The following is a 21,321-nucleotide window of genomic DNA, read 5'->3' on the forward strand; positions in this document are numbered from 1 at the left end:
CTCCATCACTTCATGGGAAATAGATGGGGAAACAGTGGAAACAGTGTCAGACTTTATTTTTTTGGGCTCCAAAATCACTGCAGCCATGAAGTTAAAAGACGCTTACTCCTTGGAAGGAAAGTTATGACCAACCTAGATAGCATATTCAAAAACAGGGACATTACTTTGCCAACAAAGGTCCGTCTAGTCAAGGCTATGGTTTTTCCAGTAGTCATGTATGAATGTGAGAGTTGGACTGTGAAGAAAGCTGAGCGCCGAAGAATTGATGCTTTTGAACTGTGGCGTTGGAGAAGACTCTTGAGAGTCCCTTGTACTGCAAGGAGATCCAACCAGTCCATTCTAAAGATCAGTCCTGGGTGTTCTTTGGAAGGAATGATGCTAAAGCCGAAACTCCAGTATTTTGGCCACCTCATGCGAAGAGTTGACTCATTGGAAAAGACTGTGATGCTGGGAGGGATTGGGGGCAGGAGGAGAAGGGGATGACAGAGGATGAGATGGCTGGATGGCATCACTGACTCGATGGACGTGAGTTTGAGTGAACTCCAGGAGTTGGTGTTGGACAGGGAGGCCTGGTATGCTGCAATTCATGGGGTCGCAAAGAGCTGGACACGACTGAGCGACTGAACTGAACTGAGGTTTTTCCACTATTCCTTTAAAATATTTTTTTAATAAATATTTTATTTTTTAGAAAATTTATTTACTTTTTGGCTGCATTGGGTCTTAGTTGCAGCATGTGGGCTTCTCGCTAGTGTGGTGCACAGGTTCCAGGGCACGTGGGCTCTGAGTTTTGGCGCATGGGCTTAGCTGCCCTGTGGCCTGTGGGATATTAGTTCCCTGACCAGGGATCAAAGCTGCATCCCCTGCATTGGAAGGCGGATTCTTCATCACTGGACCACCAGGGAAGTTCCTAAAATAATTAGTTTTCCCAACCTATTTCTGGGACTGAAGCTAAGCCCTGTCAACGCCATCTCGTCTATCCAGCGTGTGTTAGAGCAGGCCCAGTCCCTGGGTTGTGGGGGTGAAAGGTGAGTAACATTCCGTGCTGTCAGTAAGCAGTGACAGCACAGGTGGAGTGGCTCTGCTGTGCCCAGGAGTGCCACTCCTTCCCCTCCCCATTGCTCCTGTCCTAGTTTAAGCAGTTTTTTTTTAACATCTCCTGCAGACTTAGCTGCTTCAGCTTTTTTATAAGCCAGAATGCCAGTGTATTAATTTATGATGAGAAATAACTGCTAAGGCACAGGGAATTGCCTGCGTCAGCCTGGCTGTGGGGCCTGTCCTGGGTTCAGCTCTGTGGCTGGCTCTGCGGCCTCACCTCTTGCCTGCCCCATTCCCTGTTGCCCTGTGCTCTTCCTAGAGCCCAGCGGCCATAGGTCTTATCCTTGTTTCCTACCCTGTAGTGCTCTTCCAGGCCCAGAGGAAAGCTGCAGCTCTTTAGCATGATGTTTGGGGCAGTCTCCTCTATCTGCTCCAAAGCACCTTTCTGTCCATCTTCACTTCTCCAGCCCTCAGCACCTGAATATTCCGTTCCTCCCACCTGGAGTGTCTCTGCACCTGCCTCCTTGCCTCCTGACCCATCATTCAAGACCCAGTATGAGTGTTGGCATCTGTCAATGAAAATAGTAAACAGCCTATTATAAAAATAGGAAAGAATTTCGTTTGAGCCAAACTGAGGATTAGCCTGGACACCCACTTCCCAGATTACTCTAGAGAAACTGCTCTGGAGAAGCATGGTTTCCAGCACAAGTTTATATATCTTGTCAGAACAAAGAACATGAAACAAGTCAGGGATACATGTCAAGATCTCCACCCATCCACCCATAAGCATGCACACAGCAAGTCAGCATGGCCTTGCACCTGGGAAGGGAATCTTATCGTTAAAGGGGGACCAGCATTGGGTTCCCTGGAGAGGGGAGTGGCTACCCTCTCCAGTATTCTTGCCTGGAGAATTCCACGGACTGGATAGTTCGCGAGGTCACAAAGAGTTGGACAGGACTGAGTGACTTTCACTTATGAGAATTTATGAGCATTGGTGTCCCAAGAAGAGAAGTATTTAATCTTTATTTTTAACACAGGCATGCTTTACCTTTTGTTAGTGTCTTTTCTCTAATAATTAAAGCAGATGTCCAATGTATGTTTGTAACCTCATGGCAAATAGGTGGGGAAAAATGTGGAAACAGTGACATTTTATTTTTTTGGGTTCTGAAATCACTGCATGTGGCGACTGCAGCAACACAATTAATAGACGCTTGCTCCTTGGAAGAAAAGCTATGACAGCCCTAGACTAGCATATTAAAAAGCAGAGACAGTCACTTTGCTGACAAAGGTCCATATAGTCAAAGCTACGGTTTTTCTAGTAGTCATGTACAGATGGGAGTTGGACCACAGAGAAGGCTGAGTGCCGAAAAATTGATGCTTTCAAACTGTAGTGTTGGAGAAGACTCTTGAGAGTCCCTTGGACTGCAAGGAGATCAAACCAGTCAATCCTAAAGGAAATCAACCCTGAATATTCACTGGAAGGACTGATGCTGGAGCTTAAGCTCCAATACTTTGGCCACTTGATGCGAAGAGACTCATTAGAAAAGACCCTGATGCTGGGAAAGATTGAGGGCAAGAGGAGAAGGGGGCATCAGAGGATGAGATGGTTGGATGGCATCACGGACTCAATGGACATGAGTTTGAGCAAACTCCAGGAGATAGTGAAGGACAGGGAAGCCTGGCATGCTACAGTTCATGGGATCACAAAGAGTCAGACACGACTTGGCAGCTGAACGGCAACAACAGTGTATGTTTGATAGGCCACAAACAGGCTATTTTAGTGAGTATAAGATTCAGGTTTTCTCAGGTATAAGCCAGAATGACTTCCTGTATCTCAATATGTGAAAATTTCTTTTATCAGGTCCTTTACCACTTCTCCTGAAATATTCTTTCATTTAGCCTATCTGTGCATTTTATTTGTACGTTTTTGTGGTGTTAATCACTTTCTTCCTTTATTTATGTGGCTGTCTTATTTCCCTACTATGATGTAAGCTTCTCAAGGACCGCCCCCCCCCCCCCTTTTTTTTTTAACTTTGGCAAATACTTCGGAAATATTCTGAGCCTGGCTGAGGGCTCCTCTGGTTAGATGGGCAAATTCCCTATGCCTCTGAGACTTTGTGGGTGTCAGGATGGGCTGTCAGGATCTCACGTGCCATGCCCTGTGCTGAGGCTATGGAGATGTGTAGATAGCACAAGGCTCAGGTATGCAACCAGGAGCAGGGCGCAGTCACAGGACAGGGAGAAGAAAACCTGTGTCCTGGCCCAAGGCTACCCTTGCCTCCACAGGGATCTAACAGAAAGGCCCCGTTAGTCTCAAGTGGGACCGAAGGAGAATATAGCTGAGTCAGTATGTGTTTCCAACCATTTCCAACAGATGCTGGTGCTTTTCAAAAAACATCACCATGACGCTTGTTAACAGATAAAAAAAATCAGCAGTTCCTTAATCATCCAGTCAGTATCCAGTCCATATTCAAATTGCCCTGATATCAGGACTCCCTGTTTATGAGTGGTTTGTTGAATCAGGATCCAAACGGGGCTCCCTCCCAGCCGGGGCCTAGTTGTTAGGTCTCCCAGGGCAACAGTCCCCTCCTCCCTTACCTGAGGGAGGAGCTGAGTCACTTGTCCTTGAGAGCATCTGCACTGTGGCTGATGGCTTCCCCTTTGATGTCCTTCACCCTAATTTTGCAGCCCCTGAGGGCTAGTTGCTAGGTCTGAAAGTCCTGCTCCCTAGACCCTGCCTCCTGCAGGAGTTCCTCTGCCCGAGGAGGCTGACTCTGCTGCGTGGCCTCGGCAGGCACACCGGCTCCATCTCCACCTCGGTGGGGCTGATATTAAGCAGTGGGTTCTGGACTGTTAGCTGACCCAGCTACCATGGAGTTATCCATTCAGCCTTTCTCCCAATGGATTTTAGTATCCATTAATGATTGCTGCCTAGGACTCTAGCTGTTGTTTTTTTTTTTTTCTTTATTAGCAGGAATCTGGCATAAGGAAGCGTTTTCGTTTTCCCTGTGATTGTTTGGTCATTCTACACAGGAACATCAGGAACGGCAATTCTTTGCCATTGTTTTTCAGTTTGTGGTTGACTTCCAATTTAGAAATCCATAATAGTGTGATGACAGCAGTCACTTACATGATGGTTTCCTGCCAAAGAGAAATTGTAGGACTTTGTGAGCCTGGAGAAAGGGAGACAAGGTGAATGGTCTCTGAAGGCTTCAGGCCTTTTCAGCTGTTGTTACTGAGTCACTCAGTTGGTCCGATTCTTCACAACCCTGTGGACTGTAGATGTCCAGCCTCCTCTGTCCATGGAATTCTCCAAGCAAGAACACTGGAGTGGGTAGCTATTTCCTTCTCCAGGGCATCCTCCTGACTCAGGGATCAAACCCGGTTTTCCTGCATTGCAGGCAGATTCTTTACTGTTTGAGCCACCAGGAAGCCCTCAGGCCTTTTCAAAGCAAGAGATTTAATCAATACAGTGTTGCTTGAAGTGACTGATGGCTGCTGGCCTAGAATAGGGATTTGGGGCAGATTGTTATGCTCATCAGAATGTTATGGACAGGTATCTTGGTGTCTTCTCCTAGAGTTTCCCCCAACATCTGCTTTTTGAGTTGCAGTCTTCTCCTCTCTGGAGCTCTGTAGCCCCCACTTGTACTGACTCCCTGGGGAGGCTCAGTGGGGAGAGTAAGCCCTGGAAAGGACAACTGGATCAGTATATCTTTCATTGGTGGTTCTTTTAGGAGATTCTTCAGCCACAACAGCGGGCAGCACAGCTGTCTTCTCAGGGCCTCTCAGCTTCATTTGTCTTGGGGTGCAGTTCATTCCTACAGCTGTCAGCTTTGCAGGCCCCTCATCCCCAGCATGGTGGTAGCTGTTCCCTAGCCTGAGGTAGGCCTGTCTCTGAAGTTGGTGGCTACGGCCAGAAGAGAGAAGCTGCAGATAAGTAGGCAGGTAAGGCTCAGGTGAGGACCAGCCTGGGAAAGTTGGAGATTGTGGTGTTGGGGACACGAGGAAAAGCTCTGGGAGCAGCCTGCCCCTGAGGCAGCAGGTGCACCTGGCTGCTTTTGTTTGTCTGGAGTCGCCTTCACTGCCTTGCTGGGTGTTGGAGGATCAGACTGGGCACTGTGGCGAGACGCTCAGGAGCTGCAGAGCCTTTGGCTGGTTCCTTGCCCCTTACCAGCAAGGCTCTCTTGTACCCAATGGGACATGAGGTGTCTGTCCTCTCATTTGGGATCTCAGCCTGGGAGCCGTGCATTGGGACAGGAAGGGGAAGACGTGCTCAGCATGTGCTTTGCAGCAAGCCCTATAGAGGCAGCACAACCCGAGCAGTGAGAGGAGCATCGTCCAGCTCCTCCTCTGGGAACTACACTCAGCATCTTCCACAGAGCCCTCGCTTTAGCTTTGAGCCCTATCTCTAAGTGTGCTTTATTATTTTGTGCCTCTGTTAGCAAGATGTGGAGAAGGCGATGGCACCCCACTCCAGTACTCTTGCCTGGAAAATCCCATGGACAGAGGAGCCTGGTGGGCTGCAGTCCATGGGGTTGCTAAGAGTCGGACACGACTGAGTGACTTCACTTTCACTTTTCACTTTCATGCATTGGAGAAGGAAATGGCAACCCACTCCAGTGTTCTTGCCTGGAGAATCCCAGGGACGGAGGGGCCTGGTGGGCTGCCGTCTATGGGGTCGCACAGAGTCGAACACAACTGAAGTGACTTAGCAGCAGTAGCAAGATGTGTTCTAAGGTAGTTGCTTTTTCACTGTATGCCATTTCAGCATAAAAAGTAGGAGTCCTCTACTTTCGGATAGCAGCAGAAGCCTGTAGCTTTAAAGTTCAAAGTAGGGATAGAGGCGATGCGTGTAGACGAGACTTGGCAACGCCTGCTGCAGCCGTCACATGGTATGAAAATGCCCGGTTTCCCTTGGTGGCGCGTTCACAGGTACTGCTGCTCTACAAAGATTTGCAAAAATTCATAATTGAAAAAAGTGCCAAATTTCAGTTAGAGATGAGGGGAAATAGAGATGTAATGCTCCTATCTAACACATACCCCTGCTTTAGAAAACTCCTTGGTTGGGAAGGAACATGGGGGTTTCTGGGTCCAGGTGTGTGTGTGTGCTGTACTTGGGGAGGGAGGCAGTCTAGTGCAGTGATCAGGGTCAGCTGCTCTGGAGACAAGGAGCCTGAGATTCCTGGTTCCTCTGTTTACAAAAAAGAAGCGTGTGCCGTAACCCTGTGGACTTCTCTCTGTTCTGGTGCTTGCATCTGCAAAACATGTGAGCTAACACTTGGGTGGCGCTTCCCGTGTGCCAGACCCTGTTCTGAGTGCTTCACGTGTAATCTGTTTAATTGTCAGCGTGGTCTTGTGAAGGCAGCCAACATCCGTTACCCTCATTTTATAGATAAGTACGAAAAGGCATAGAGAGATAGGGGAACCCACTCTCTGTCACGCAGCTGGTTATGTGGTGATCTGGGGCTTAGACCAGGCAGCCAGGCTCCAGAGTCCAGGCTGGTAGCCACTTTCAAGGTCGGCCTCCCACACCTGCATCACAGGGCTGTTAAGGGTATTATTTGGATCTAATTTGCTGTGTTGAGTGCTTAGTACAGTGCCTGCCCACAGTAGATGCTAAATGAGAGGTGTAGTTGTTGATGCTAAGATTATTGCCCTAGTGACGGGCTAGCATGGGGTCAACGCCTGACCTCCACTCAGGAAATGGGCACTTACCAGAGCTGATGGGTGTATTCTCTTAGGGAAGTTGATGGAATTCTTAGCTCAGGGATTGGGGATGAGGCCTTCAGGGTTAAAGAAGGCATCCTTTTGGAACTGTCTGTCCCCTGAAGCCTGGCATGTGGCTCCCACCTCAGGAGGCTCTTTCTGGGAACAGGGGGTACCCTCTTTGCTCTGGGAGCTTCTGGTCTCATGATTAAGACTTGTGGGTTTGTGGTGATATAAACATTACATATAGGTCAGTTGTGAACAGGGACAAACAAGTTCCTAAGTTATTTCATAGATTAATTTGTTAGTTAATTGAAAAGATACTTGAATATCCACTCTTTCAAACCTGGTGACACACAGATGAGCAGAATAAAGTTCCTGCCTGTAGAGCAGGGAAAGACAGACATTACACAGCAGTGTATTGTTCAGTCGCTAAATCGTGTCCGACTCTGCGACCCCATGAATTGCAGCATGCCAGGCTTCCCTGTCCTTCAGTGTCTCCTGGAGTTTGCTCAGACTCATATCCATTGAATCCGTGGTATCATCCAACCATCCATCTCAAGCTCTGTCACCCCCTTCTCCTCTTCTCCTCAATCTTTCTCAACATCAGGGTCTTTTCCAATGAGTCGGCTCTACACATCAGATGGCCAAAGTATTGTAGCTTCAGCTCCAGCGTCAGTCCTTCCAATGAATATTCAGTGTTGATCTCCTTTAGGGTTTACTGGTTGGATCTCCTTGCAGTCCAAGGGACTCTCAAGAGTTTTCTCCAGCACCACAGTTCAAAAGCATCAATTCTTCGGTGCTCAGCCTTCTTTATGGTCCAACTCTCACATCCATACATGACTACTGGAAAAACCATAGCTTTGACTAGATGGACCTTTGTCAGCAAAGTGATGTTTCTGCTTTTTAATATGCTGTCTAGGTTTGTCACAGCCTTTCTTCCGAGGAGCAAGCATCTTTTAATTTCATGGCTGCAGTGATTTGGGAGTCCAAGAAGAGAAAATCTGTCATTTGTTTCCATTTTTTCCTCATCAGTTTACCATGAAGTGATGGGACCAGGTACCATGATGTTAGTTTTTTGAATGTTGAGTCTTTTAAAAAAATTTTATTTATTTTAATTGGCAGCAAAACACTTTACAACATTGTGGTGGTTTTTGCCATACGTTGACATGAATCAGCCTGAATGTTGAGTCTTAAACCAGCTCTTTCAGTCTCCTCTTTCACCTTCATCAAGAGGCTCTTTAGTTCCTCTTAACTTCCTGCTATTAGAATGGTATCATCTGCGTATCTGAGGTTATTAATGTTTCTCCCGCTATTCTTGATTCCAGCTTGCACTTCATCCAGCCCGGCTTTTCACATGATGTAGTCTGCATGTAAGTTAAATAAGCAGGGTGACAATATGCAGCCTTGATGTACTCCTTTCCCAATTTGGAACCAGTCTGTTGTTCCATGTCCAGCTCAAACTGTTGCTCCTTGACCTGCGTTCAGATTTCTCAGGAGGCAGGTAAGGTGGTCTGGTATTCCCATCTCTTGAAGAATTTTCCACAGTTTGTTGTGATCCACACAGTCAAAGGCTTTAGCGTAGTCAATGAAGCAGAAGTAGATGTTTTTCTGGAATTCTCTTGCTTTTTATAGGATCTAACAGATGTTGACAGCTTGATCTTTGGTTCTGTGCCTTTTCTAAATCCAACCTGTACATCTGGACGTTCTTGGTTTACATACTGTTGAAGCCTAGCATGTGAAATGAGCGCAATTGTGTGGTAGTTTGAACATTCTTTGGCATTGCCCTTCTTTGAGATTGGAATGAGAACTGACCTTTTCCAGTCCTGTGACCATTGCTGAGTTTTCCAAGTTTGCTGACATATTGAGTGGAGCACTTTAACAGCATCATCTTTTAGGATTTGAAGTAGCTCAGCTGGAATCCCATCACCTCCAGTAGCTTTGTTTGTAGTGTGCTTCCTAAGGCCCACTTGACTTCACACTGCCCTGTCTGGCTGCTAGTGAGTGACCACACCATTGTGGTTATCCAGGTCATTAAGACCTTTTTTGCACAGTTCTGTGTATTCTTGCCACCTCTTCTTAATCTCTTCTGCTTCTGTTAGGTCCTTGCCATTTCTGCCCTTTTTTGTACCCATCTTTGCATGAAACGTTCCCTTGGTAGCTCTCATTTTCTTGAAGAGATCTCTAGTCTTTCCCATTCTGTTGTTTCACTGTGTGGGATACACGTGCACACACACACACACACACCCCTCTGTCAGGTGGTGTTAGTATGCTGATGAAATAGAACAGAGTTAAGGAGCAGTTGTAGTTGGGGTACTCAAGGAAAACTGAGAAAGTTCAGACGAATGGGGACCTGTTGTGAGTGAGTAAGTGCAGATCTGGGCCTGTGTCTCAGGCAGAGGGAAAAGCAAGAGCAGTGGCCTGGAGGTGGGAACACAGTGAAGAGCAGTGTGGGATGAGATATGCAGAGGATCAGAGGAGCCGGGACCCAAAAGATGAGTCCTTTCTGCCATGCTGAGGAGCAGTGTGGGATGCACTCCAAGTTCACCCACATGCTGCAGGAAGCTTGGATGGCAGGGAGGCAGGTGAGCAGGGAATTGTGATATTCAGCAGGGGTTTGTGGTGGACTGTACTGTAGGCTGCCAGTGATGAGAGGGGTTGAAATCTAGATGTAGTCGGTCCATAGAGTTCAAAATTTAGATGTAGGGTGTGACGGGGAAAAAGAGACAAGGATGGTTCCTGGTTTGGGATTTGAAATAAATGAGGAGTGGATGCTTAGGAAGGGGCACCATTATTTGGGTCATAAGCTGAACTCTGGACTGATAGTGTTACTGAACTGAACTCAGGTCTGCCCGCCTGACATGCAGCAGAGCCAATCTCCTGACACTGGGTAGTGGTGAAATAAAGAACAGTGTTTATCTGCAGGGTGGCAGTAAGATGAACAGGCAGCTCGTGCTCAAAAGGCCTGAACTCCCCGTTGGCTTTCAGGCAAAGGTTTGTAAAGACTGTTAGGAGTTAGCTCTGGACCTTCTTCTGGTCAGTCGGTGGTGAGGTAACAGGATGTTGTGTGGGGAGCCTCAGTCATCAGCTTTCTGGTTCCTGCTTGTTGTGGTCAATAAGTAGTCACCACCCTCTGCCAGGTGGCGGAGGGGCCTTAGCTTCTGCAGAGCACCTCGAAGATAGGCATCAGCCTCCTGGAGGCACCCCTGAAGTCCTGTGGCTCCACTCTTCTAATCATTAACTACTTGAGTCTGCTCTGTGGAACTCAGGGAAGGTCTAGGATACTGAAGCCCTTTGTTCCCTGCAAGCAAGAAACAGGACATGGAGGGGCTTGTGTGTCCTGGAATGCCCCACAGAGTCCTCCTTGGTTACAGTTTCCCTTTTTCTTTGATACTCCTCAATCCTCTGGGGACAGGGGTGGGACAAGGAAAGGAATAAAGTTTTGAATCAAGAGATAAATCATAAAAGAGAACTAGGACGCGAGGACTCCAAGTCCACGTTCTTAACCTTCAGTGGGCGGTGCTTGTCATTAGGCTGAAGGCACACATTGGGCCTCTGGACATCCTGAGAGGACAGAGCTGGAAAAGGTCGGCAGGTGGACTTGGTTTCAGTAAGAACTGGAGACAAGTCAGGTGTGCCTGGCCCTGTGGCTGGCAAGGACCCCACCGCCCTTGGGGATCCTAAGAAGCCAACCAGGCGCTTACATGTGTGTGTTTGACATCTGCTGTAGGTCTGCTTTCCCGGGGTGGTGGCTTTTCCAGTTTTGCTATCTGGTAGCTGTCAGCCCAGCTCTGTTTACTGAGAAATGGGTGGAGAGCTGGGCATGGTAGGCCTGGGAGCCCCGCTCGTAGCAATAGCTAAGCCAGAATCTTGGTAACAGGTGAGGCAGCTACCACCCTCCTTCATCCCACCTTTGTCCTCTGCACCCCTGCAGAGGGTGGGGAGGGGTCCAGCAGGGTAGGAAGCTGAGGGCTGAGTCCTAAGTTCATACTCGGCCTGCTGAATTTTGTCAGACAGAGTGAGTCTGAGGGGGAGGGATGGTGACTGAGCCAGGGCCCTTGTAGAGGTTTTCTGTAGTTCTGCATCTCCTCCCGCTACCCCCTCCCCCCACCCCTGAAGTCTGAATGCTGATGGCTGCTAGAGGAGGCTGGGCTGCTCCCAGACATGCTTTTAATGGTCTGGGGACAGGACAGACGCCTGTGGTTCCCTTAGTGACCTTTGGGCTCCATCCTCCTGGGATTGTGCCAACCCTTTGAAGGGGGTTCCGGTCTCCATATCCCACCTCCATGCCTCTTTGGGCCTCTGTCATGTACTCCAGACCTTTTCCAGCTTCTGTCCTCTCAGGATGTCCAGCTTAATGAGAAAAGCTGCTCCTGGAAGGTTAAGAATGTGGACTGGGAGTTAGGCAGCTTCATGTTCAAGGACTGACTGTATCACTTACTAGCTATTTGATCCTGGGCAAGTCACAAACCTTTTGTGTAACTTGGTTTCCTCATCCACAGAATGGGGATGGTGGATCTCATCTCCTGGACTGTGTGGGTAATAAAGGAGATACAGAGTTCGGCACACACTGAGCATGCAGTAAGTCTAGCTCTGTGGAGTCTTTAGCACAAGTCACTTGTCCTGCCTCTCAGGTATGGTCCACAGGCCAGCAGCACTGGCATCCCCTGGAAGCTGGGAAGAGATGGAGCCTCTCAGGTCCATCTGCACCCATCGCATCAGAATCTGCATTTTAACTAGACTCAGTGATCCTTTTGTATTAATACTTGAGAAGCTCTGTTGTATGTCACTCCTGAAGAGCAGTGTCTATAGCGGTGCATACCTCTTGAAGTGAAAGTGAAAGTCGCTCAGTCGTGTCCACCTCTTTGCAACCCCATAGTCTGTAGCCCACCAGGCTCCTCTGTCCATGATATTCTCCAGGCAAGAATACTGGAGTGGGTAGTCATTTCCTTCTCCAGGGGCTTTCCCAATCCAGGGATCAAATCCGGGTCTCCTGCATGGCAGGTGCATTCTTTACCATCTGAGCCACCAGGGAAGTCCCACACCTCTTACATGCAAGGAATTGTCTCTTCCTATTTTTTTCCTGATGGAGCATGCCTTGGCTGCAATCATACCTAGGATAAGTCCCAGATAATGATCATTGTCAAAACCCTTGTTTCCTGAGCACTTGCTGTCCAGGCTTTGGAAAGTTTAGGTGCTCGGACGGTGCAGGAGTTGAGGTGGGTGCCACGTAGGTGGAACAGTTAGGCTCCTACAGGGAAGGATGTGCAGATTGGTGATTTACATGCCACAGGGGCCAATGAATCCAGGCTTTGAGGGCTGAGCGGGTGTCAGGGAAACTGTATTGGGTCAGAATCACTGTCCTTCCTCCTGAACTAGTGAGTCCCATTTTAGAAGTCGCTTTGTGGAACAGAGGCCTTGTTCATTTTGGAACTCTTTATTCACAGAAAGCACTTAATGATGCCCGCCCCTCCCCCATGTCTGGATTCCTTCAGTAACTTGTCCCCTGTCGGGGGAGGGGAGGTGGGGGAGGGATGAGCGTGTCTAGGGTCAGTTCTCTCAGAAGAAGCAGGTTCAGCGGACTTTGGAAGGGAAGCCTTGGCTGGGCAGGGGAGAGACGTGGGTTTCTTCTGGGAACCAATTGAGTGTTCCTTTTCAAAAATTTATTTATGTGGTTGCACCAGGTCTTAGTTGCAGCGCTTGGGGTCTTTAGCTGTGGCATGTGGGAGCTAGTGCCCTGACCGGGCGGGTGACCTTGGGCCCCTGTGTTGGGAGGAGTCTGAGCTGCTGGGCCACCAGGGAAGTCCCCCAGTTGAGTGTCGTTGATGAGGCACCCAGGTGGAGGGAGAGTTGGTCTCTGATCCGTGAAGCGTGTCGAGTAGGCAGGGGACCAGCCTGCTGTGGTTTTCACACTGGGTCTGGTGAACTCAGTCACCCAAGGACAGACTCCCTTCCACCTTAAATCATAGATTTTCTAGGCCTGTTGCTGCCTGCTGCTCCTTAGTCGCTCAGTCGTGTCTGACTCTTTGTGGCACCATGAACTGTAGCCTGCCAGGCTCCTCTATCCATCGGGTTTTTCAGGCAAGAATACTGAAGTGGGCTGCCATTCCCTTCTCCAGGGTTATCTTCCTGACCCAGGGATTGAACTCACGTCTCCTGCATTGCAGGCAGATTCTTTACCCACTGAGCCAATGGGGAATATTTTCTAGGCCTGGCCTTACTAATTTAGTGGGTTTTAGGTTGTATCTTGGTATGAGTAGGTATAAAGAAACCCCACACTGATGCATGCAGGTTAGGGTACTGCAGCAGCAGAACTCTGAAGATCAAATCTGTCTTGTGAGCCAACATCTGGGTGTGTGCTCAGGCCGTGGTCAAGTCCTGATTGGTTCCGGCCAGGTCTCACCTGTGGATGAGAGTGACAGGGCTTCGTCCAGGAGCGGTTGGCTGGTGGCCTTGCCGTTGTGCTCAACCTGTGCGGGTCACACTCCTGGGAGAGGCCTGCTCCAAGTACCTGGCAGGGTCCGACCAGCCCTGCCCGTGATCTGTAGGGAGACAGATGGCGACAGTGACTGGGGCGCCAGAGGCGGGTCCCAGCCATCCTCACTCTGCTCCAGATGGGGAGGGTGACAGCCAGAAAATGGCAAAGAAAGCCTTCTTTTCACTGCTGTCTCCCTGAAAAGCAGGTACAGAGGAAGAACCCCAGATTCCCTCGGGAAGAGCAGGAGCAGCAAAAGTGGCCTTATGGGGTGGAGGTTGGGAAAGGCAGGGACAAGGATCCTTGGGCCCAAGGACCCGAGCCCCAGGCTGGGCTGGCAACACATCCTCTGTGACTGAGGGGCTGGATGGAGCGGCGAGGAGCCCACCTGTCTCAGGCAGCTGAGGGCATAAGAAAGGATGGGGCTTTCTTTCCTCTGTTTCCTCTTATGATGGTAATATATGGCCCTTATAAAAAATTCACACAGAACAAAAATAGACAGTGGGAAGTGATAGTGCCCTGCAGCCTCGCCCCCAGAGAAAACCACTGTTAATGCCATGGTGTGTGGCGCATGACCGGCTAGGGCTCAGGGCCTCTGACCTCAGCCCCAGAGACGGATGTCTGTGCTTGCTGATTCCCGTCACTCAGGGATTGGTGGCTTTGTGGCTGGAGTCCATATATTAATACTTCTCATTGCCCCACCTCCCAGAATCTTTTTGTACTAAATGAGGTCTAGTCCAGCTTTGAGCAAGTTGACTTGCCCTTGGACGACTTAAAGGGTCAGGCCCAGGGTGGATGTTGGGTTAAGAAGGCCGGGGGTGAGGATATTGGTGCTTGCTGTTTTGTCTTTCTAGTAAATGTCTCCTCGTGCCCCCAGACCTTCCTCACACACATCCCATTGGTCTGTCTGTGAGCTCCCTTCTCTGCTCCTCGCCTTGCCTCCCCCATCTTTCTTCCCCACGCCTGCTCATCTGAGAGCACAGAAACACATACACCCCTGCTCTGAGCACTGCCCTCTGCCCTCCTTGCTTGTGCTGTGTCCTGAGCGAGCCTTCCCAGGGGGTGGTCTCTCAGGTTTGGGAGGGAAAACCAACAGCCAGGGCTCACTTTACTTAGGCTACCCAGTGGTCACCAAGAAGAGGCCAGGTGCAGAGCCCATGATGGGCACCCTAGAGGTTAGTCATGATGGATGCTTCCAAAGGGATCCAACTGGAAATGCCCCTGGGTAGACTTTTTTTTTTTAAGTTACAAGGTTTAAACCACCAACACCACCAATTCCTTGCAGTGACTTAATCTGGACATTTGCATATATAGGGGCTTTCATACAAAAGATCTCCCACCCCTTCTGTCCACGAGAAGCTCAGGGAGCTCATGCTGTGGGGTGAGCAGATGTTAGGTGGGAGATGACCACCACAGCAGGGACTGAGGCGTGTGCGGTGGGGTACATGTGTAGTGTTTGTGTGTGCTATGGGGGGTATGTGTGTGTGGTGTGTGTATACTCTGAGGCTCTTTGAGCCCTCCACTGGACTTTATTATGGAATAAAACTTGACTGGCTGGGTCTAGAATTCTGGGGAGTTTTTCCCTCAGAACTGCAAAGGCATGGCTCCATATGGTGTCCAGTGTTGCTAACGAGGACATGATGCTGCTCTGATTTCTGAATGCGTTCTATGGACCTGTCTCCCCTCTGTGGGAGCCTCTAGTCTCCTTTTCATACCTGGGGCTCTGAAACCTCAGTGATCCCCATCACTAGGTCTTTCTTTGCTTGCTGTGCTGAATGCTGGTGAGTGCATCTGTGCTGGCGCTCACGGCCTTCGGGAGAACTTCCTTGTATTATTTCTTTCATGGCTTCTTGCTCACGTTCTCACTGTGCTCACTCTGTCTGCTTTTTTTAATTAAGAGTTTATTGTTAGAGTAGTTTTAGGTATACAGAAAAACGAGTGGAAAGTGCACAGAGCTCCCGTATATACCCCCTCCCTGCTCCTGCTGTAGTATCCTCTGTTAGTAACATCTGTATTAACATTAGTGTGGTACATTTATGATTGATTGAGCCAGGAGCAGTACATTATTGATAAGTACAGTCTCTTCCTGGCTGCTTGTTTTTGGCTGAGTTACCTCACTGTGGAGCTTTGACCTCCTGATCTGTAAAATCCCAGGCCTGTTGTGAGCTGTGCATGGAGGGGAGGTGAGAACCACCCTCCCCATTCCTTTGTAGCACATGGTGGTTGCTTCCAGATGAGGTGTGCGCTTTCCTTCCCTGGGTCTCTTGCTTAAGGCCTCTTTATGCCGTCTTGTCTGCTTCTCCATCTTGCAGAAGTGTGCCTGGCAGGGCTTTGGGTGAGTAAGTGAGGGCGTGAGAGGTGTGTGTGTGTGTGTGTGTGTGTGTGTGTGTGTGTTCGTGCACTAGCATTCCTGGCCCTGGGCTTCGGGGAGAGCTGTTCTTTCCAGGACTCACTGGTGGCTCACAGCAGAGCTTGGGCTACGACCAGTCAGAGATGATGTAGATGGGGAAAGGCGGGTAGTTGTGCCTGTACCTGGGGCCTGGGGTTGTCAGGGTTCCTCCCAGGCCTGTGGGAGGCTGTAGCAGTGGCTGTCATGACCCTCAGGGCAGGGAGGGGCTCTGGGAGGTCCCTGTGACCGGAGCCCTGACACCCCCTTCTTCCTCATAGGTGGTACAAGCTGCACTCAAAGGCGGGCAAGAAGGAGAAGGAGCGCGGGGAGATCCAGGTGACCATCCAGTTCACGCGCAACAACCTCAGCGCCAGCATGTTCGACCTGTCTGTGAAGGACAAGCCGCGGTCCCCCTTCAGTAAGATTAAGGACAAGATGAAGGGCAAGAAGAAGTTTGACCTGGAATCTGCCTCTGCCATCCTCCCCAGCAGTGCCCTGGAGGACCCCGAGCTGGGCAGCCTGGGCAAGATGGGCAAAGCCAAAGGCTTCTTCCTCCGAAACAAGCTGCGGAAGTCCTCGCTGACCCAGTCCAACACCTCGCTGGGCTCGGACAGCACTCTGTCCTCGGCCAGCGGGAGCCTGGCCTACCAGGGCCCCGGCGCCGAGCTCCTCACCCGCTCGCCCAGCCGCAGCAGCTGGCTGTCTTCAGAAGGGGGTGTGAGCGAGGGCAGTGGAGGGCGGGCTGTCCCCTCGGCTGTAGGGAAGGCCGGGGGGGAGCAGGCATCTCACCCAACGTGTGCTTCCCTTCCAGGCCGGGACTCTGCACAGTCCCCCAAGTTGCTCACCCACAAACGGACCTACAGTGACGAGGCCAGCCAGATGCGGGCAGCGCCTCCCCGGGCCCTTCTTGACCTTCAGGGCCACCTCGATGGGGCCTCGCGCTCCTCTCTCTGTGTCAACGGGAGCCACATATACAACGAGGAGCCCCCGGCGCCCCCACGGCACCGCAGTTCCATCTCGGGCCCGTTTCCACCCTCCAGCTCCCTGCACGCTGGCTCTTCCCGGCCCTCCGAGGAGGGGCTGCGGTCTGCGGATGACTCCTGGGCCCGAGGTAGCCGCCGCCCCAGCAGCTCCGAGGCAGTGCCTGGACAGGAGGAGCTGAGCTCACAGCCCAGAGTGTTGGCCGTGGGGGCCCGCCGCTCTGGAGAGGAGGAGGGGGCCCGGCCCTCGGAGGGGAGGCCGGTGCAGGTCACCACCCCCATGGTGGCCTCCTCTGAGGCTGCGGTGGAGAAGGAGGGAGCCCGGAAGGACGAGCGGAAGCCCCGGATGGGCCTTTTCCACCATCACCACCAGGGGCTGAGTCGGAGCGAGATGGGGCGCCGAGGCTCTCTGGGGGAGAAGGGGAGCCCCACTCTGGGAGCCTCCCCCCACCACTCGTCCAGTGGGGAGGAAAAGGCCAAAAGCAGCTGGTTTGGCTTGAGAGAAGCCAAGGAGCCATCCCAGAAACCCAGGTATGTCCTTGGCAAGACCAGCTTTGGTCCCCGGGAAAGATGCTGGGGTGTCTGCACTGAACCCCGGGGCAGGGAGGATGGAGCAACTGGGGCCCTGGGGCAGGCTGCTGGGGCTCTGGCTTTGCATGGTTGAGCGGGGAACCCTGTCTCCCTAAGCCAAGGCTTGTTGTCTGCACATGGACACAGGTGAGTTGAAGGGCACGGCACTCTGGGGATCCCGTGGGCCTCACTTCCTAAGTTGGCACACCTATCCTCTGAGGAGGGGGAGGAAGAGGACAAAAGCGGGAAAGGCCATTTGTTGGGATTCTTTGCTTCCCAACCTCTACCTCTTGCCTGCTGGCCTCAAGGTCATGAAGCTTTGCCAGGTAGAGAGGTGAGGACTGAGGACTCACTTGAGGCTTCCCCACCCTGTGTGACAGAGAAGGCAGTGGCACCCCACTCCAGTATTCTTGCCTGGAAAATCCCATGGACGGAGGATCCTGGTAGGCTGCAGTCCATGGGGTTGCTGAGGGTTGGACGCGACTTCACTTTCACTTTCACTTTCATGCATTGGAGAAGGAAATGGCAACCCACTCCAGTGTTCTTGCCTGGAGAATCCCAGAGACAGTGGAGCCTGATGGGCCGCCGTCTATGGGGTTTCGCAGAGTCAGACACGACTGAAGTGACTTAGCAGCAGCACCCTGTCTGAACCTAGATGACTTCCCACCAGCTGTTCCATCTGGCTCTCTGCTCTCTTCTCTCTGAGAGAAAGGAGTCGAGTAATGGATGTGCCCGCTCCTCCCCCATATACTCATCCCTGGTTGCTCCCAGGGCTTGGCCAGAGGCTGTGGGCAGCTCCCCTGAAATCTGTGACGTGTTCCGTGTCTTTGGAGACTCTTGGGGCCCTGGCCCCTTCTGGTGTCTCTTGGTCTTGGGGTAGGGTGTGTGCTGATAGTAGCTGCTCTATTTTGAATATCCTGAGTCCCACCTAGGAGAAGATTGCAGTTATTCAGCCTAGGCCCGGGACAGAGCCCCTAGCCCCCACCTTAGCCCTTTGGCCTCCTCCTGAGTTTGAGCCGGTGGAGGTTGCTGCATTGTCCAGCAGGGCTCAGGGAGGGGCTCTGGGCTTCGACCAGGAGCAGGTATCCCGCCCTTCCAAGGGCTGGGAGTCAGCCCTGGACAGGTGCCTCTGCGACAACCTCAGCCAGTGTGGCAAGGGTGGCTGTTACTGTTCTCTCAGCAAGCCCGCCCGTCCCCGTCAGTGGATATGTGAGCCAGAGGTGGAGGGGGAAGATTGGGCACAGTGGTAAAGGGTAAAAGGGTGGAGGGAAGGGCCCTAAGCCTCTTCCCCAGCAGGGAGGCGTGGACTCCTGAAGTCCCGGTTCTTCTCTTTCCCTGTGAAGTTATGAGTGTGCTCAGGGGAGCAGGGAGAGGGATGCAGGGCCTTTTAGCTTTGAGCCCTGACTGTCTCGCAGCTCTCCGTACAGCCTCGGAGATGAGTATGTGGGGGGATCAGTCTCTGGGTGATGTGTCTCCTACTTAGGAGCAGCTTCTGTTCCTGCTCCCCAGCCCTATTCACCGGAGCCCAGGGAACTGCTGGCTGCCTGCTGCCTAGGGGAAGGAGTGGTGGGCCTTTCTCAGATGCCCAGGCTGAGCCAGTGGCCCTGTGGCTACTAAGAGATTGTAGGTGGTATGGTGGAGGGAGGGGCACAGACCACGGGCCAGTGCTGCCGTCCATGGGGTGTCTCTGGGCCTTTTCCAGAGCAGGAGGGATGAGGGGACGTTTCTCTGTAAGGCAGTTCTTAGGCAAGTGCCGGGCATTGTGCTCAGAGCTCTGCAAGCTGTGACTGAGTGATGTGGGGGTTGTCCTTGCTGCTGCTTACCATTTTCCTTCAGTTTCTCCGTGTCTTCTGATGGCCTTTCAGAGGCAAGAGAAGTTGGATGACTGATGAACATAAGGAAGCTGAGGTTTTTGTCCTTCTGGACTTGAATTCCAAGCTCACCCTCTGCAGGTTGGAGGGCAGATGGGGCTTCCTGCCCTCCCTGGGGCCCATTTGCTTACAGTGGCTGCAGAGCAGGCTCTGCGGCCTGGTGTCCAAGCAGGGGAGGGAATGTTCTTGGAGTAGAGTGACCTGGACTTTGAGCCTTGTCAGTGTCACCCTGGCCCAGTGTGCCTCGGGGTGGGGGTGGGGGGCTGGTCTGGGAGAAACCACCTTTGGTGTCTGCTCAGAGGGCTTGGGGCTTTTGAGCAGAGAATAAGAGGTGAGCAGGAAGAACTTGTGCCAGGAAGCCATAAGTTGGACACCTAGAACTGGAGTGACTGAATGTAGCTGCGAGACCCCCAGGGGAGCCTGTCTGCAGACCCAGAGGTTTGGGTGCCTCTGCCCCAGGGCTACCATTGAGGAGTGCTGGCTGTTCCTCACTAGGCAGGGCAGCGGCGCCCTCTAGTGCTCCCACACGGCACTGAGCCCTGGGAGAGGCCGGAGGCGGGCTGTGCTGTGCTCGGTGTGCAGAGAAAAGCTGTTGCTGTTGGAGAAGGAGCCAGAGTATGCGAGGCCAGGAAGGGGGTCCTCCCGTTCCTCCTGCCCTGCCCCTCGTCTGCCAGGTCCCATGACTGCCACACTAGCCCGTACCAGGATTTGTGTGTGTGTGCGCATGCGTGTGCCTGTGTGTGTGTGTTGGGGGGAGTGGGTGGTTCAGATCTGGGCCATTGGATTAGGCCCTGCTTACCAGCCCTACTGTGGACCATTCACCCTGGGCTGCAGCACAGGCTACTTTAGTGTGTGTTTTAGGACCATCATGACTGTGCGCGTAAAACCCACCAGTGCCAAAACAAGTGCTTTCTGTGTCTGTCCCTTTCTGATCCTCTTAGGGTGACCTCTTAGGGGGACCTCTTAGGGTGACCTCTTAGGGCACCTCAGGCTCCTGTCCCCTCCCTTCACACTAACCGTGGATCTTTGTGCTCAGTAGCAGATCAGGTGTTGTATAAAAACATTTTATTAAAAAATTGAGGGTACTCATGGTCCAGCCTAGAGGCATATGTATTGTGGTGATCTTTAGCAGTCTCTGCATCAGCCCCAGCCCCTCACCAGGTGTGAACAGCGAGGTCTCGATGAACCTGGAGTGTGCGCTGGCTACTGAGAGAACTCGGGGTCTCAGGGGCATCCTTAGTAGTGTAAACACGTAACTCGGGCGTGTGCCAGTGACTTAGAGGTAATGAGGCCCTAAGTCCTGTTTGTGCCTGTTTTCCTGGCATAGTCCCCTTTACTATGTTAAAAATATTCTGGTTTGGAAGATAACTCTTATGGTCTCCCTACTTTGCATTTGCAGCATTCAGGCTGCCCCCATCCCGGTCACCTCACTGCCCAGATGAATGGAGAGGGTGTCTTGTTACATTTCCTGGACATTAGGGTACCTGCTAGGCAGATGGCAGGACGGAGTCATGGAGGGTGCTGGCTGAAGGCATGTGGGCTGGGCTGGGGATGCCTGAAAGGCTGGCTTTGACCTTTTTAGGGAGTGTCTGGGGGAGAGCGTTTGTAGATCTCCATGCCCCTTACAAATAGCTGTGAAAAGAAGAGAAGTGAAAAGCAAAGGAGAAAAGGAAAGATATAAGCATCTGAATGCAGAGTTCCAAAGAATAGCAAGGAGAGTTAAGAAAGACTTCCTCAGCGATCAATGCAAAGAAATACAGGAAAACAACAGAATGGGAAAGACTAGAGATCTCTTCAAGAAAATTAGAGATACCAAGGGAACATTTCATGCAAAGATGGGCTCGATAAAGGACAGAAATGGTATGGGCCTAACAGAAGCAGAAGATATTAAGAAGAGGTGGCAAGAATACACAGAAGAACTGTACAAAAAAGATCTTCACGACCAAGATAATCACGATGGTGTGATGATCGCTTATCTAGAGCCAAACATCCTGGAATGTGAAGTCAAGTGGGCCTTAGGAAGCATCACCATGAACAAAGCTAGTGGAGGTGATGGAATTCCAGTTGAGCTATTTCAAATCCTAAAAGATGATGCTGTGAAAGTGCTGCACTCACTATGCCAGCAAATTTGGAAAACTCAGCAGTGGCCACAGGACTGGAAAAGATGAGTTTTCATTCCAATCCCAAAGAAAGGCAATGCCAAAGAATGTTCAAACTACCGCACAGTTGCACTCATCTCACACTAGTAAAGTAATGCTCAAAATTCTCCAAGCCAGGCTTCAGCAATACGTGAAC

At 51.3% G+C, this 21,321-nt stretch overlaps 1 protein-coding gene across 1 annotated transcript in view; it reads left to right on the plus strand.

Moving 5' to 3' along the window:
* RAB11FIP5 (RAB11 family interacting protein 5 (class I)) overlaps nt 1–21,321 on the plus strand; it is a gene marked incomplete at its 5' end in the record, with an annotated part of 43,802 nt that overhangs the window by 9,740 nt on the left and 12,741 nt on the right. Inside the window, 2 exons of the mRNA XM_010829878.1 lie at nt 15,884–16,320; nt 16,417–17,116. Of these exons, the coding sequence (XP_010828180.1) occupies nt 15,884–16,320; nt 16,417–17,116 (1,137 nt within the window). The remainder of the gene's footprint in view (nt 1–15,883; nt 16,321–16,416; nt 17,117–21,321) is intronic.

The sequence above is a fragment of the Bison bison genome, unplaced genomic scaffold (genome assembly GCF_000754665.1).
Source record: "Bison bison bison isolate TAMUID 2011002044 unplaced genomic scaffold, Bison_UMD1.0 scf7180017864508, whole genome shotgun sequence".
Classification (NCBI taxonomy): Eukaryota; Metazoa; Chordata; class Mammalia; order Artiodactyla; family Bovidae; genus Bison; species Bison bison.